General features: G+C 49.0%; 1 protein-coding gene and 1 long non-coding RNA gene across 2 annotated transcripts; one reads left to right on the top strand and one right to left on the bottom strand.

Annotated features, from left to right (window-relative positions):
• The first annotated feature begins 4,638 nt into the window (after window positions 1-4,638).
• LOC138837107 (uncharacterized) lies at window positions 4,639-15,470 on the top strand. Its single transcript, XR_011375180.1, has 3 exons — window positions 4,639-4,775; window positions 14,297-14,413; window positions 14,978-15,470. It is a non-coding gene; the product is annotated as an uncharacterized lncRNA (long non-coding RNA).
• Hoxc12 (homeobox C12) lies at window positions 11,602-13,410 on the bottom strand. The gene is made up of 2 exons (XM_070035890.1): window positions 12,708-13,410; window positions 11,602-11,941 (listed from the first exon to the last, which is right to left on the bottom strand). The coding sequence occupies exons 1-2, from the start codon at window positions 13,312-13,314 to the stop codon at window positions 11,703-11,705; spliced, it is 846 nt and encodes a 281-aa protein (XP_069891991.1). The 5' UTR covers window positions 13,315-13,410; the 3' UTR covers window positions 11,602-11,702.
• Window positions 15,471-16,318: the final 848 nt, after the last annotated feature.

Raw genomic sequence — 16,318 nt, 5'->3', positions numbered from 1 at the left:
TTATATGCCTTCGAAGCAGGTCATCTGGGGTTTTTCAATATTGGAGCCCATTGTGTGTTTGGCTTCTCTGAGGAAATGGATTTGGGTGATACCTTCTTAGTCTTAACCTTCCCCCTAGACTTCCCAAACTACCCCGAGTCACACCTCAGCCTCTGCCTTCACCAGGATGTCTGGATCTGCCCCTCCTCTTTCTGAATGTCCCTAAATCTCCAAAGAGCCTTCCGATTGTCTGTAGCAGACACGAAGAATATTTTTTGCAGGATGAATTATCTCTATCTTTCCCACACTAGAGGGAAGCATCGCAGCTAGTCACTTCTGGGAGCACCCCCTTTCCCAGCTGATGGCACATAAGAAAGCCCTCTACCCCAGTCCATTTGGACTGGTTAAAAAAAAAAAAACTCTCATAGAACTTTAGCTCTTGCCAAAGAGAACCTACCATTCCCTCCCTCAGGCTTCCTGTCAGCAAAGATCTCTGCCCTGGCCACCCTTCTAGCCTTTATGCAAAGAACCCAGGCACTTTGTGATACAGTGTCACTTTTCCCAGTGTAATTGTCCATGGGTGAAATTCATCACCTTAGATCTTTAAGACAGAAGCAGTGTGGCCAACCAGGATTCTTTAATATCAGTAAACACAATCAAATCAGATCTCTTTGTTTTTCCACTATCAGAACAACAGGGTAATTGAGCACCAAGCACAAGCACGTAGGCCTAGAAACTCCACTGACCTGTCTGCTGCTCCAGCTGCCGCTGCAGACCCCACTTCAAATTTTTAATAACAGAGATATCCCAGCCAGGTAGGGAAAGTGGGAGGGGGCTAATTTCCCCCTTCCAGTTGTGGAAGGTATAGGTGACAACAATTAGGGTTGGTTGGGGTTTTTTTTTTTTTTGAGCATCAGATTTAATTGGTTAAATATTTCATTGCTTTCTGAGCATCCTTCTCTTCCCTTGCCATCAGAATGCCAATTTAAAAACATCATCAGACCTTAAGATGGCTCCGTGAGCACAGAGGAGTCGACAAGGAGCTGTGAACTACAGGAGGGATAAAAGGAGGTAAGCCTTCTGCAGACACCCCACATCTCAACTTTTCCCCTACCCCTGCAATCTTAGCACTGCTGAAGAGGAAGAAAATCAAGCTAAAGATCCCTCGTGTAGGCTCCTTCTTCCCAGCACCTTAGGCTAAGTCCTAGGCTGCCCACCGCAGCCAACACTGCTCCGGATCTCACTTTCTGTCCCTCTGGCTGACTGCCTGTGGCTATGGCTCCGCCTTTACCCTCCATATTTCCCTGCTTTCCTCCATTCCTGCTTCCCGCTCCTTGAAACCAGCAAATATGTCATATACTTGCTACTTAGCACCCAAAGCCTGGGCTAACGCAGCTTAGTGATCAGGAGATCACTCTGGGGGTACCCAGTCCTATAACGCATGCACTCTGCTTCCAATTCTACCAGTTCCAGTCTCCTTCTTTGCTAGTTGACTAGAGGAAAAATGCTTCTCTGTCATATCCCTGCTTCTCCCCCTTTCTTTCTGCCTCTGGGTTTGAGAAATAAATAAAGCCAAACCTCCTGCCACACCAACCCTCCCCGACCCTGCTACCTCACTTCTTACCGAATATAGCGCTTTGTTTCCCCCGAGGAAAACCATGATATTCAGACATTTAAGCTGTAAGGGGACTTTTCTTTGTGCTGTTTAAATTTCTCTCCGATTCTTACTCTGCTCCGCTAGGCTTGGATTTGGAACGGATTTACAAGTCTGCAGTAAAGGAGAGGGGGAGCAGAGAGATGGAACCCAGAATTACAGATAGTGCTGAAAGATATGGAAAACAGGGAGATGGGGGGGTGGGGTGGAGGAAGCCCCAGCTGGCTGAGAGCAAGAGGGGGGGAGGGAGAGAGGGAGAGAGAGAAAGAGAGAGAGAGAAAGGAAAGAAAAAGCAAAGTTTCCTGGAGTCTTCATTAGTCAACTTTCCTGTCTGCATCTTCCCTCAGCCGGTAGAACTCACTCCCAATAAAAGAGGGAGGGTCTTTTTTTTTTTTTTTAAGTCTCACCGAGTCCAGTGTTTACAAGACCAGAAATGCCACTGCCGCTTCCTTCTAGAGAAAAAGGCTGAAATGGAGGACCCGACGCCTTCCTTATAAGGTACGATGCTAACTTGACCTTCACTTTGTCATGGCGCCCCCGCCCACCCAGACTGCTAGAAAGGGCCAAGCTGAGCCCATCCACAGATCACCCTTCTTGACACTGCCTTTCTCCCTCCTCTCTCTTTCGACCTCTTTTTTACTTCTTTCCACTCTTTTATCCCCTCCTTTTGTTTTCTCCTTCCATTCTTCTTTCTGCCTCTTTTTGTTCCCTCATTCCTTTTAGTCTTGACGATGGTTTCATATTTTCCCTCAAGTCTTTCTTGCCTCCTTCTCAGACTCAGCCTTTATGACCATCTCTTTCTCGTTCTCTCTCCCACAGCCTTAGGTATCTTGACTTCAGAAACAAGAAAAATAAAATTCAATCCTCTGTCACCATGCAGAACTGACCTTAGCAATTCTAGTTCAGCTTTTACCTGTCCCTAGGTATCCTTGATGAGTGGGATCTGGGAAAGCAGGCCAATTTGGGACCAAAATGGACTTCATCTCAGGCCCAGTGACCACATAGGGTTGACAATGAACTTGATTTTGATTATCTTGCTCTTATTGACTTCACCTGTCAAGTCTCCATAACCCTAATAGCTTTGTACTAAGAGCTAAGCCTTTGAGTTTCTGTTAGTCGGGACCAAGGGAGGACACAGCCCTCTGTTCCCTAGACTATGAGAGACAGAATTTGAGTATCAAATTGTTGTTCACTCTTCTCTAGGCTTTCCAGTCCCTAAAATTGTAGAAATTTCCCTTAAGACACAAGGGAAGGAATTCAGAGTATCAGGGATTTCTAGAGATACCCATACATGTAAAAACAGGAATGAGAAAGACTCAGGGCCTCCCTACCTTACATCTTACTGCCTCCCGGGTTCCAAAAGAGCTTCAGACACTAACTCTAATCATATCTTGTGTGGCTATAAAATAATATTATAGACACCCCTATAATTATCTATTATCCACTTACTTGTGATGATTACAATACTAGAGGAGGCAGGTCTATGCAGACAAAGCGAAGCTCAGCAAATAACGAAAATGAAACTGGATCAGAGGCCTTCAAACTGGATCTCTTGTGCTTTCTTGAATGTGTCTTAAAATCTGTAAGCTCCTGTCTAAGGCCGCCTTGATTTAGGAGTAGCCATTTTGTAGAATTTAGGGTGATACTGAGAGACCCTAGTAGCCTACTTTTTCCTCTATATCTCACACACCCATCCCTCCCTCCCTCCTCTTTCCCCTTTGCTCAGACACCACCAGAAAGGGTCAGACAATAAAACAGAAATGCGTTTTCTCTCCCCCTACAATTATCCGGATAATTGCATGAATTCTTCCTTGAATACCACTGTGTAGTCAGGGTCCAGATTTCAGCAGGAAGTGCTGGGGACAGGATTCCAAATGGGGGATGCTGAGAGAGTCCTGCGTTCTTACATTCCCAGACTTTATAGTTCTGTCTAGTGTTACATTGTTTCTTCAGGCAAAGATCTTTGTTCCCCTTCAGTCATATTTCTCCCTCCCCCTCCTTTCACTCTCTTCCTCCCCCTCTTTTTTTTTTTTTTGGTCCCTTTAAAGGAGACTCAGATCATCTTCTGCTCTTAATAGATGACTATAAAAGTACAATTAATTCCCTATTGTCCTTTAATATCAATGCCATCCTGTTAAGTTGTACGTTGTTGTGAATAAACAGAATTAAATGCTACAACCCAAACCAGCAATTACACCCAAGGTTGTTTTTTTTTTTTTTAATTTTATTTTCACTGGGGCTGGTTTAATCTGAGGGTGTTCATTCTGGTGCAAAACAACTAGGGGCTATTTGTTATTGTTTTTGTTTTTGTTTTACAAGCTCATTGGAACCTAAGCCAACACCGACAAGATAGAAAAAGCAGCCGGGAAGCCAGTGAGGGAGGGAGGGAGGGAGAGAGAGAGACAAGGAGAGAGAGAGAGAGAGAGAGAGAGAGAGAGAGAAAGAGAGAGAGAGAGAGAGAGAGAGAGAGAGAGAGAGAGAGAGAGAGAGAGAGAGAGAGAGAGAGACAGAGAGAGAGAGAGAGAGAAAGGGAGAGAGATAGAGACAGAGAGAGCCCACAAGCTGGAGAAGGGAAGAGAACACAGACCACAAATGAAAGAGAAAACAGGGAAAGGAACAAGGGAGCGAGTCCTGGAACAAGTGTGGCAGTGGGCAAAACATGGATAGAGGTTTATTTTTATGTTGTTGTTTTTTTTACTTTAAAAATTGATTTCGGGCTGGGTAAAGGGGGGTGAATTTCAGGGAAGGGGGGAGAATAATTGGTGTTCTAGTTCATAGAGTGCATTCCCCTAGGGTTATCCCGAGTGGGCGCCAGGACTCCCCATCAGCCTCCGTCCCACGCTGCCGACAAGCTGGGCCCTTAAAGCCCCCCCTCGTGGTTGCCAAAGCTTCCTAGCTGTCCTTATCATCTCCATCTTTATGACGAAGCTTGTTAACAAGACCAGCGAGTTGGCCACGCACATCTATCTCTGCTACGCGCGATCAGCGGAGCAGCGGCCGGCGGCAGGGGGAACTGGGAGGCGCTAATTAATTGATTCCTTTGGACTGTAAAATATGGCTGCGTCTACACGGAACCGGCGGACCCATAAACAATATCTCTGCTGGGTATGAGTGCACTGTCTCTCAAAGAATTTCTCCATAGGTATGTGTCAGACTCTCGGAGTTTTAGCTGCTAAGACTCACATAGGACTAATATTTAAGGGACCAAAACAATACCAGCTCAGTGCCAGAAAAATGCCTATCCAAAAGTATTGGGAATGGGTTATGTTGAAAAAGCTTGGGTTATGGAAGGATCTTTCCCTTTTGCTGGGAAGGAGCTCTGGTAAATCCAGAGATGAGATTGCAGCTGGCCAGTGACTAACTTTAAAGATCAGAAAGAATGACAGCTGAAAGTCTGGGAAGGCAGGTATTCAGGTTGGTTGTGGAGCAGCAGGATTGTTGCCACATTTGAGAGATAACATAAAATAAAAAGGCCCAACCTTTGTTTTATGCTTCTCCCTAAGCTCAAGATCTCAAAATTAAAAAAAAAAAAACTATTAGCCTTCAGGAACCCTTGGGTGCTCAGCAACACATCCTAGAATAATCTGCCTGCCTATATACCTCACCAGACCACTATGCCTCTTTTACCTTTTTTTTTTTTTTTGTAAATCACAGTGTTGTTATACTATGTGTGCATTGTGCCCTAAAGAGTACATCTTGATACACATGAAATGACCTAATTGTATAATACTGATTCTCTACAAACATTATACCATAGACATGACTGCAAACAGCAAACAGGATTTAGCCGTTAATACAGACCCTGGCTGTAGACAAGAGGTACTGTTTCAAAGTAGAAGCAATTACTTATATGATAGAGCGCATAAACAAAAATGACAAAAAATGGTAGAAAGACAGAAAAAAGATATAATGTAAAATGGTATAATAGAAATGCAGAAAAAGACATTATTTGGAAATAGAAAAGACTTATAATGCTCACAGACAAAATTACAAAAATCATATAATCACAGAAAAAAAAGTTCAGCAGGTAGAGACTGGCATTATCAATACTCAAGTCTCCTCTTGCTCTTGTTTTCTTTCTTTTTTTAAAAAAAACCTTTTAAGTATTTGTATAAAGTGGTTTTGATTCAACAAGTAAGTTTATGAGTTGCATCTTGATCCATGTTCCTGCCCTTATTTTTAAGACTTCCAGAGAAATATATATTATAAACACAATATGCAAGCCTGAGGGTAATATTTTTAATGTATTTGGTACATACACCAGGTGTGAAAACATGAATTTTTTAATATATGGGGTAAATATGTACTTTGTGGGTATATAATAACATGCTGTAATTTTCATATGCTTTTTATATAGGTATATTAGTACAGGGATATGTTTCTGTGTTTTATGAAGATACAAGCATGTAGCTAAACAGATTTGGGATTGTAATTCTGTATGGAAGATATGTGTATGTGTAGTGATTATATATGTAAATAAATATTTATATGTGAATATATGTGCTATGTATGATTTTTCCCATGCAATGGAGGAAAATGTCCCTGTATGTATATTTTACAAAGAAACATTTTGCATGCCCCGAATGCATATGTAATATAGATTGTTTCCATGCACCCAACACAGTCAAGTGTATATTTTATGGAGCCGTGGTCCTATTTGTACCAGGTCACTTTCATGGCTTTCCAAGCAAGGACTGCTGGTGGGTTCCATCTGCACAGACCCATCCTGGAAGGAAGTTCTCCACTCTAGCTCAGAGAAACTGAAAACGTGAAGACTTGACTCCAGTTCCCCCAGTAAGTGGGTTGTCTTGACAAAGAGGCGACATCGCCCACCAGTAACTAGATAGTTCTATCCTAAAGGTCTGGTGGAGGCCCAGTTCCATGGCTCCTATATCAGGCTACAGCTCTTAGCCTTGACCTCAGGAGCAGCTGTGGGCAGAGCTGCCAGCCCTTAGAAGCTTGGATGAAGGGCTGGGCAGTGCAGCGCCACTTATGCCCCCCCTAGGAAGACACTTAGGAGAGAACAGTCTGGTCCCTGCATTCTAGGCGGTGCCTCCAACCGGCTGTTCTTCGTGGTTTCCCACAAACTCATGGAACATTGACCAGGCCCAGGGTGCTCAGGGATGAGGGATCGGACAGCACCGCACCGGTGCACCGGGTCCGGAGAGATAAGTCTCCAACGGTCCGGCCAGCAGGGGTCATCCCGTCCTTTGAGGGGGCTCACAGCTCCCGGGAGGCGACCAGAACTGCCGGCACGTTTGGAAGGGCAGTTACTCCGAGTAGTCGGGGTTTGGATCGCATTGGGATTCCTCTTGCTTGGACCTCTTGGAATGTACCAGAGGCGAGACTAAAAGGTGGGAAATTAGACCAGGGTATCAGAGTCTTTGGCACCTAACCCGGGCTTTGGTTGGGGGAGCGGCCCAGGCGCCCGCGTCCTCCATCAGCGGCTGACCCGCCTTTGTCTCCGGGGCCTTCCCCTAGGACAGCAACCGCGAGCCAGGCGCGCGGACCCGCGACGGTGAGCGGCGGCAGGAGGCTGGCATCTTGCGGTAGCGGACACGGGCTTCTGCGGAAAATCGGCAGATAGAGAAAACGCGGTCGCTCCAGCCTAAGGCTGGGGATCCTAGGCCTATCATTAGCCTCGCGCGGAATTAATTACATGAGAACCTTTGGCGCCTCCAAACACGCACCGCACAAAGAGGCCCGGCGGCTCCCGGATGGGTTTCCCGAGCGATCGAGAGCCTAAAAACACGGGTGCTGGTGTTCCGGTACAAGTGTACGGAGGAGTGTGGGCTGGGGGGCCCCCCCGGAACCCAAGGTCTCAGGGGTTTGCTTTGTTTGCGGATCTGGGCCGGCGGTGCCCCGCTCCTCGCTCGGGTCTGGGTCTGAGCCATCGATCGCCCTGGGTTTCCGGCTACATTAGCATCCACAAGACCCGGACAGCCGAGCCCATCTCCTGTCGCTAGCTCGATAGTGGGTTTGAATGCCCAACCGAAGCTGGGCAGATGAGAGCGGAGTAATAGAACAACTCGTTGGGCTATCAGCTCCAAATACGGAGCTCGTTTGGATGATATAAGCTTACATATGCACAATAGAAAAATGATCTCCCCCACGTACATTATTCAGATAATTTCATTTTCTTCCTCCTTCACATCTAGTCAAAGATGCCGAGGTGCGTTGTCTGAAATTCAGTGTAGTAGATGTATTTTGGGACCTTAAATTAGGCAAATAGTGGCAGCACAGAAATAGTCTGCACTTGGGTTCAAAGCTCAACCACAGCACCCTAAGTGGTTGGATATGTATTCTAACTATGACCTCCTCATTTATCGGGAGACCTAAGAAATCGCTTTTCAGGCCTTAGGAGAAAACTGCAGTGTTCCTCCTTTTTCTGACAACTCTTTCCATTATTAAATCTAGGAGGCTTCATGGACACCATAGACACCAACCAACAAGTGCCCCTTTCAGATAGGCAATGTCTGAGAACATACCAAGGACCTTAATTAAGGTTTAGTTACACAGGATTTCCCTACATTTCCTGTTTTTTTTTTTTTTTAAAGCGAACCCTCCCCCAAGCTGTTGACCCTTCCAGTGTAGCACCTTTTAAGAAGTCTTAAGACAATTCTTTTTCCTGGATTTACTGGGATTCAGACCTCCTCCTCTTTATTCAGACCCAGGCACAGCCCTCAGCCCCTCCCCCTGCTCATGGCTGCCAGAAGTGGGATGCCCCAGCCTTTTCTGCTTTGGGTGGGGCCTTTGTATGGGTACTCCAAGGCTTGACATCTCCTTCTTGCCTAGCTCTGCAAAGCAGATGGGTATTAGGGGCAAAGGAAAAAAATGGGACTTGGTCTAAATTTGTTAGCCTCTCTAATACAAGAATAAGCAAAAGAGAAGGGAGAGCAAGAGTTCAGGACAGAAGGCTGGCTGTGAGGTTCCTTCAATGGGGGGTCCTGGTATTGCTACACAGGCCTGGGAGTCTGGTGGAGGAATTTGGAGTTATCTCCCAGACTGGAGCCAGGCAGCCTGAAAGAGTAACTGGAGGTGATGGAGGAGCAAATGATACATGAGAGGAAGCAAAGAGAAGGCCCTTCATGGAGGGTTCAGAGGGTTCATGGCTACAATGGATCCATGCCAGCTACTAGCCAAGACTTAGGCTCAGAAGGTTTGCTGGCTCCAAGAAGTAGAGCATATTTCAGTAGCACCAGGAGGTGCTTTAGTCTCTTGCCCAGTCATCTGACATTGCATAAAATGTCCTCTCAGAATGAAGCCCAGAATTAGAACCACTGGATTGAAGTTCTGGGCCCACCAACTCCTCCCTCCCCACCCCCTCACAATTCTCATATCCCAGCCCAGTTTCTATTCCAGTTCCTGCAATATAGACCTTCTTTTCTGAAGCTGGTTTCTACCACCTCTGGGCTGTCCACATTATTTTTTACAGCCCCATGACTCCTCAGAGCTCTCTCCTCCCCCAGTCTACCGCCCCCCAATTTTCTCTTTGCCAGTAATTGCTTGGGACTAGCAATGGCAGCTCATCAACAGATCCTGGCTGGTCGTATATTTTTGTTACCCCTGCAACTGCTCTTCCTTTATTATTATACATTTATTATTTTTATTATTCACCTGAGCTGGAGAAAATAAAGTGGGGAATGGCTAGAGAGTGTGTGTGGGGGGTGTCCCAGTCTTTTTGAGCAGAAGAGGCCATATATACAGGAGAGCCAAGATTTAGAAATTGTTCTAAAAATCACATTGTCATACATCCATGTTTTAATTATTAATATTAATATGACGAAGCAACTCTGTACAAGGACCATATAAAGGGGAAACGTGCTAAAGACATGTTTGAATAGGAAGGTACATTACAGTGAGCTTGGAAGGAAGGCAGGGGAGGGGTTACTACTCACAGGGACTACACTAGGTGCTAGCGACAGACACTGAACAGGACACAGATTGACAAAGAAGCTCTCGGAAGTCGTTTAAAGCAAAGGAAAGAGAATATTGCATATCTGTGTGCCCCTCCCCCCTCCACTCCTTTTTTTTTTTTTTTTTTTTGGATTGTTCTAGTCTCTTTTCTATTAGGCTGTGAAAATTGGGCCAGAGTGGTGGAGCTTGAATCCAGCAGTCATAGGAAGGGCTGCAAGAAGGGCAGGCTGGGAGGAGGAGAAGAGCTTTATTCCCAGGACCAGTCCACAAAGGCTGTGGACAACTGGAATGAAGACTGCTGTTTAGGAACTGTGGCTGAGAGTAAAATAGGGGAAGTGTGTCAGGTGTCAGGTGCCCAGTGGAGAGGGAGGCCTGTGATTGTATCTCCTCTCTACAGGATTGCAAGAAGACTGTGAAGCTGCCTATTTGCAAATATACATAGGGAGAGTGGGGTGAGCCCAATGGTTTCCTGGGCTCAGGTGTGTGTATAGATTACCTGTGCTCCTTCACAGCCCTGAACAGAGACTTGAAGCTCAGCGCTGTTGGGAGAGTGGAGCACTCCCTGGATTGCCCTTGGAGGGTGGGGACATTCTCCCCAGGCTGGAAATATTCCAAGCCAGCAGGCACACTGTCCAGATTGCACTCAACTACCGCCAGTCTCCTGCTTCTCAACCTCCTTGCATTTACAAGGGGTGAGAGAGCCAATGAGAGGTTTGGGTACCTTAGGGGAGATGAATAAAAACTGGGTGCAGGAGAGCTGGTGCACTCTCTCAATGGTTCCTGTCTCCTTAGCCAGCCTAGAATCCACACGACCGACCGAGGCCTGTAGGGCTTTATAGATAAAAGGCCTTCCGGCTAGGAGAAGCCACTCTTTGGCTTCCAACTGGTTCTAGCAATGTGCCCCTCCCTCTGGTCTGGTACTACGTGGCTAGCCGGCAGGGAGGCGGAGGCAGCGGGGTCCTGAGACAAAGGGCGATGTTGGGGGGCGGGTAGGGAAAAGAGAGAAAGGAATTGGGTGGGGAAACTGCAGCGCCCCCCTCTTTCATTGTCGCCAGCCTGGGAAAGGGGCTGAGAGGGGCCTCCACAAGCCGGTAGCCCCTTTAAGGGCAGCTTCTCCTCCCGCCTCGTAAATTACGCCGGTCCAGCCTCCGGCCGTGACCGTGAACGCCAGCGGGGAAGGGAGGATCAGCGGCTGCTGCCGTGGATGCCGGAAACTCTCCCCCACCAATCAAGGCTGCTCTCCACAGCGCCTTCCACAGCCTCTGGCTTCCCGGAGGGCCAGGTGGTGGCACCTGGGTGGCTACTTGAACCCGCGGCTGCGTGGATTCGACTCTCAATTTCCCCGCTTGCTGCTATCTGGTCTGCAGCCGCCTAGGCGGAGGCAAGGGTAGCTAGCAGCGCACACCTATGAGCCGATGTTCGCCCGGGGCGGGCAGGAGGAGAGGGCTGGAGACCCGGGGACCTTTCTGACAACCCGTTCTACAGGGGACTTATCTCTGGTCCGCAACCCATTCTGCCAAACGTGGGCACTTCAGTTCACTCTGTGTCCAGGCCGGGAGGACTTTGGCCTTGCTGATCATTCCTTTTTCCAAATTTCAATCCCTCCTTGGTTCCCAGTTTGGTCTGGCCCTGCCATTTAGACCCGCTACCCTCTCCGCTAATACTCTATTCTTGCTCATTCCTTCCAGCCTCTCCTAACCCCAGTAACGTGAGTTTGGGTGCCTTGGTCCCACTGTTCCCATCTTCGTCTGCTCCTTCAAGTAGAAAGACTTAAGACCACGGAAAGGGAGTGGAGAAAAAGGGGTGAGTGGGCCGCTGTTTCTCCAGATCCACAGTGGGGGAGACACAGCTCCCCAGTTCCACCTCAATTAAAACAGTGTCACATAGCTCCCCGACACCCTGGTGGCCGCTTGTAGGCTTCCATTCTCCCTGGCTAGGTTTCTTCCCCTCTGTCTGGGACCTGGCAGGGCTTGCCGGAGTGTGTGGGAGTGGGAGGGAACCACGAACAAAACAGACAAGAAGACGTCCAGTGAGGGCCTGGCAGAGATGCCTGGCGTTCTAAGCGGGGACCGTGTCCCAGGCGATGCCACCTCCCCACCTTGCTCTCTGCCAGGACAGGCTCAGTTTGGGGCAAACGCCCAGGTCCTGTCTCCTAAAAGAAGGAGAGAGCTTGCTCCCTCAGTAGGAGTCTTTTCTTTTTCATTCTCCGGTTCTGAAACCAGATCTTGACCTGCTGGTCACTAAGATTCAAGCGATCTGAGAGTTCCCTCCGGCGTTGGCGTGTGATGAACTCGTTGACCAGAAACTCTCCCTCCAGCTCCGCCAGCTGCAACTTCGAATAAGGCTTGCGCTTCTTCCGTGAGCGGCTGTGGATCGGGTACCAGGGCGCGCCTGGGTGGAGATGAACCGTAGGGTTGGCCAGAGGCTCAACTAGTGATCAGCCCAGTGCCCTAGGCCCTTCCCCTTGGCCTCATACCAGACCACCGACCATCCCTTTCCCTTCTAGCATTCAGGCACCCAAAGAAGTCTTCTAACAGGGACTGCTCCCTCCCAATCCCCCCACTTCAACACTCTTTTTCCATCCACTCTCTGCCCTTTGCCCGATCAACCTCCTGCAACATTTCCACTTTCCTAGCACCTCGGATCTCCCCAAACCTTTCCCGTATTCTCTTCCCCTTTCCCTAGCCCAGCTCTCTCGTGTCCTTCAGGACTGAATGCCCATCAGTTAGAATAGACATGGCCAAGAGGCAAAGTAAGACGTGTTACTGTTTCTTAAAAATAAAGGTAAGGCGTGTATGGGAATGCAGAGAGGGGAGGGAGGGAAGGAGGGAGGGAGAGAGAAAGAGAGAGACAGAGACAGAGAGAGCCAAGATTTCCCCACCTTGTTACCCGCAAACCTGGAGAAGTCCAGCTCAGTATCTCCTTTCTCCGAGGCTCCCTACCCGCCCCCCCCCCCCCAGCCTGGAGCAAAAGAAATCTCACCAGTTCTTTTTATGGGGATATTTACATGTTTATAGGGCTCCCCCCGCCCCCTCCCGCCCCTGCTGCACTTCTTTTTTTTTTTTTTTTAAAAGAAGCGCTTACTCACAACTCCCCAACCTGCCCTGGTAAGACGTCCGGTAGGAGTTGGTCGCACCAGTAGGCTAGGAGTCCTTACCGCTGGCTGAAAGCCCGCCGCCAGGGTTCAGCGGTGATACCAAACTGCCAGGGTCTCCCGTGCCGGTGCCCTTGTTGCCTTCGTTGAGTAAGGACGAACTGGAGTCGGATTCCAGCGACTGACACGAGGGTGGGTCATGTGGGGGTCCGGTGCCCCCCTCACCACCACCGCCGCCAGCTGCGTAGTCGTACTTGAAGCCGAGCGCAGGCGGCCCCGACGGCTCCAGCTGGAGCAGCGCGGCCCCCGGCCCGGCTCCCGGGTCGCGCCCGCGCTCCTCACGCTTCATGCCCCCGCCACCGCCGCCCTCCGCGCACGGCTCGCGGTAGTAACCCTTGCTGTCCTCCACCCTCGCCAGCTCGCACGTGCGGCCGAAAGGCGGGTTGAGCGACACTGGACTGCCGAGATAAGGCTGTGGGTAGCCATTGCATGGTTCAGCCGATGGCCAGGGCAGCGAGCACACGTTGTCGCGACGTGGGTAGGACAGCGAAGGCAGTCCGGGGAGTTGCGCCCCGGACGCGCGGAAGTTGGGAAAGTAGAAGGTGTCTCCTGTGTGGATGTTCACCAGCGGCCCCACAAACCCAGGATTCAGGAGATTATGCTCGCCCATTTCCGCGGGGCCCGACCGGCAGCTTCTACTTTATTGCTATCTGACATTAAACATAGTTAAACCTGCACCGGCCACCCATTGGCCGCCTTGCTCACGTGGGCGCCGCGGCCAGGGGGAGGGGTGGGGACAGGAGATCCCCCCCCCCACACACCAACTCCAACTTCCCCCTTCCCCAATCCCTAGTGGAGGTGGGGGTAGTGGGGGGGCAGGTTTATTCGCTGGATTCTGGTTTTGTTAAAAAAAAATCATATAAAACGTAGCGCAGACTGTGAAGCGATCGCCTGACACGGGGCAAGAGGGGGGAAAAAAACCACACCAAAAATATCATCCCACGCACACCCCTGTACAACCCCCCAGATGTATTATCTTATCGCCAACAGCTGGCCAAGTACAGCCCTTCCCTCTTTAATTAGCTCCTTTATTAACTAAAACCGTTGGAATTTACAATATCTCCCCAATAAATTACTATTAGATATTGTGTCATATAAAGTTTACTGGCTGTTTAAGGAGACGGATGAGCCCTTTGGCTCGGGGTTTATTTACAGTAGAGACGAAGTGGGGGTAAGGACAGGTTTTCCTGTGGTTATCTTTTCCAGCCCTGTGGCTGTGGTGTTAATCTGCATCCTGCTCCTTCTCCTGAGGAATTTGGAGAGATATTTTGGGGTCCTCTCATCTAAGAAAAGAAGAATTGAAAACGTCACTTCTCACCCACTCAAGCCAGGAGCCATCTCAGTGTCGCACTTTTCACTCACTCTTAGAGCAAGGGTGGGTAGGCCGGCAGAGGGAACGAAAAAAAAAAAAAAAAAACTGGTGTCATCTGAGCACAGACCTGCTTACCTGCTTCTCGAAAATCTAGGGGAGCTCAAGCTACTCTTCTGCTGTGACTTCTGGGAGGCTCAGGAGCTTCGGTGGCAGGAGACTATGCCCCCCACCCCCCATTAAGGTTTGGCGGGTCCCAAAGCCTGAAAATTATGTCTTCCAGATTCCTACTGCAAAGGAGACACCTACACCCCCCAAACCATCAGCCTGCTCCTGAGACCATCAAATAATGGTGCAGAGGCCAGCAGGAGGTTGCTTCCTGAGTGGGATGAGAATGAGGGTAAGAACCAGGGACAATTATCTTGTTGGGGGGTTAAAATGATAACGATGTAAGCCTCAGAGATTCCTTTCAGAGACAGCTGAGAACCTAATGCTAGCTAGAGGCTTGATAATGCACTCTTGTTAGTGCACGTTCAGATCTCAACTAGGGGCAGAGCACAGTCAGGGGGGGTTTAAAAGAGAAGTAATGTCCTCCCCAATCCCCCAGATGTATTTTTCTTGAGTCCATAGTAGAAAACAATCATATTTATGTTGAACTTTTACCCGGCTTAGGAAGTATAAGGTTAGATAAATGGTTTGGCAAGCTATATAGTTTTTAAACGGGAAATTTTATAGAAATTTGGAGAGATGGGGATAGTCTGAGTTAATATAAGAGAAGGAAATCCATGTACATGAAATCATCTTGGGGATTAGCCAAGCACAGACTGAAAATGGAAAAGGTTCTCTCACCTCTCTCTCTCTCTCTCTCTCTCTCTCTCTCTCTCTCTCTCTCTCTCTCTCTCTCTCTCTCTCTCTCTCTCTCCCCTCCCTCTCTCCCTCCCTCCCTCCCTGCTCTTCTCTGCAGGACGCGGTAGCGAGAAACGCAGATTCTTCGAATTCCACCGCTCCCCCAGCGATTTCATATCCCTAACCATAGCTGCTCACCCCGACAGAAATGTGTCCCTGCGGGCGCCGCCCTGTCCGGCACAGCGTGGAGCCCACCCTTCACCCTGCCTTGGTCCGCTCTTTCCCCACCCCAGCCCACCAGGCGAATCTCCCGGTCTCTCCTGCCCGCCCGGTCCCTCTCCACGCAGGGCCCACATGGCAGAACCGAAGACGGAGCGGCGGCAGGGTTGACAGCCCAGCCCGGAGTAGTCAACCTCCAGTCAGAGCGGGGAGAGCCTGGGGGGGTGCCCAGCAATGGACAAGGAAATCTGGCCTGGATTGGCCCTTTTGTGCCTAATTGATAAAGAAGCTGAAAGGCTGCAGAAAAGAGCATCTCTCATAGGCAAATTTCATCTCATATCACCCACAGCATCTTAATCCACCTTTCAAGATGTATTAATGAATGCAAATGAAATATGTTTACAAGTTTTTATTGGGGGGGTGTATTTTGGACATAAAGATACATGGTGTAACTTAAACATCGCCGATTGCAATCAGATCGCCGATTTCAATCAGGCAGTGAGGTCTCCGCCCAGGCTCTCCAGGCCTCCGCGGCCCAGCCGCTATTGTTGGTGTGAGGGATGCCGAGCTGTCTTCGCCGAGCTGCCTGAGCCTTTGTGGGGTGGAGTCCCCCCAATCTCGTTTCCCTTTCCTGATAACTCTAATCTCCTAGAAAAGAGACCTCCCCAAAGGTCTCAGCTTCTCCCCATCCCTCCCCAGTTCACAAATTTCTGGCTGGGAGCGCTTCTCTCAGTTTCCCTGGGCCAGACGATTAGGCGCAGAGAGCGGCGGCGCGACGGCCACGGGGAGGCAGATGCAACGCGGGGGAACAGAGGATGGGGTGAAGATTTTTTTTTCCTTTTAGACAAGAGCTTCTCCCAGCCTGGTTTGGTCCCATCAAAACAGGTCCGTGTTCTCCACATTTCAGATTCAGAACAGATACATGCACAAACCCCTCTTTCTTTTGTGAAACCAATTCTGATTTCTCTCAGGAAATGCTGCTCAAAAGCCACCAGCAACATCTGAATCCTTAGGGTCCAGCTCCCAAAGGCCCAGTGTGAACCTAGAAATTTTTTAAAACCCTGCCATGGACCCAGACCATCAAAGCGGCTAGTATCTCCGTGCACCACCATGGCTCTGTTTGCCTCTAAGTAATACATCACACATGCAACTCGGTTCATGGATTCAATAACTGGGCACAGACAAAGTTAAAGAAAAAAAAAAGACAGAAAAGAAAAAGGAAAAAAAAAAATCGGCTCCC

The sequence above is a fragment of the Dipodomys merriami genome, unplaced genomic scaffold, assembly GCF_024711535.1.
Source record: "Dipodomys merriami isolate MVZ:Mamm:240054 unplaced genomic scaffold, mDipMer1.0.p SCAF_10, whole genome shotgun sequence".
Lineage (NCBI taxonomy): Eukaryota > Metazoa > Chordata > Mammalia > Rodentia > Heteromyidae > Dipodomys > Dipodomys merriami.
This window is presented reverse-complemented; position numbering and strand designations above follow the sequence as displayed.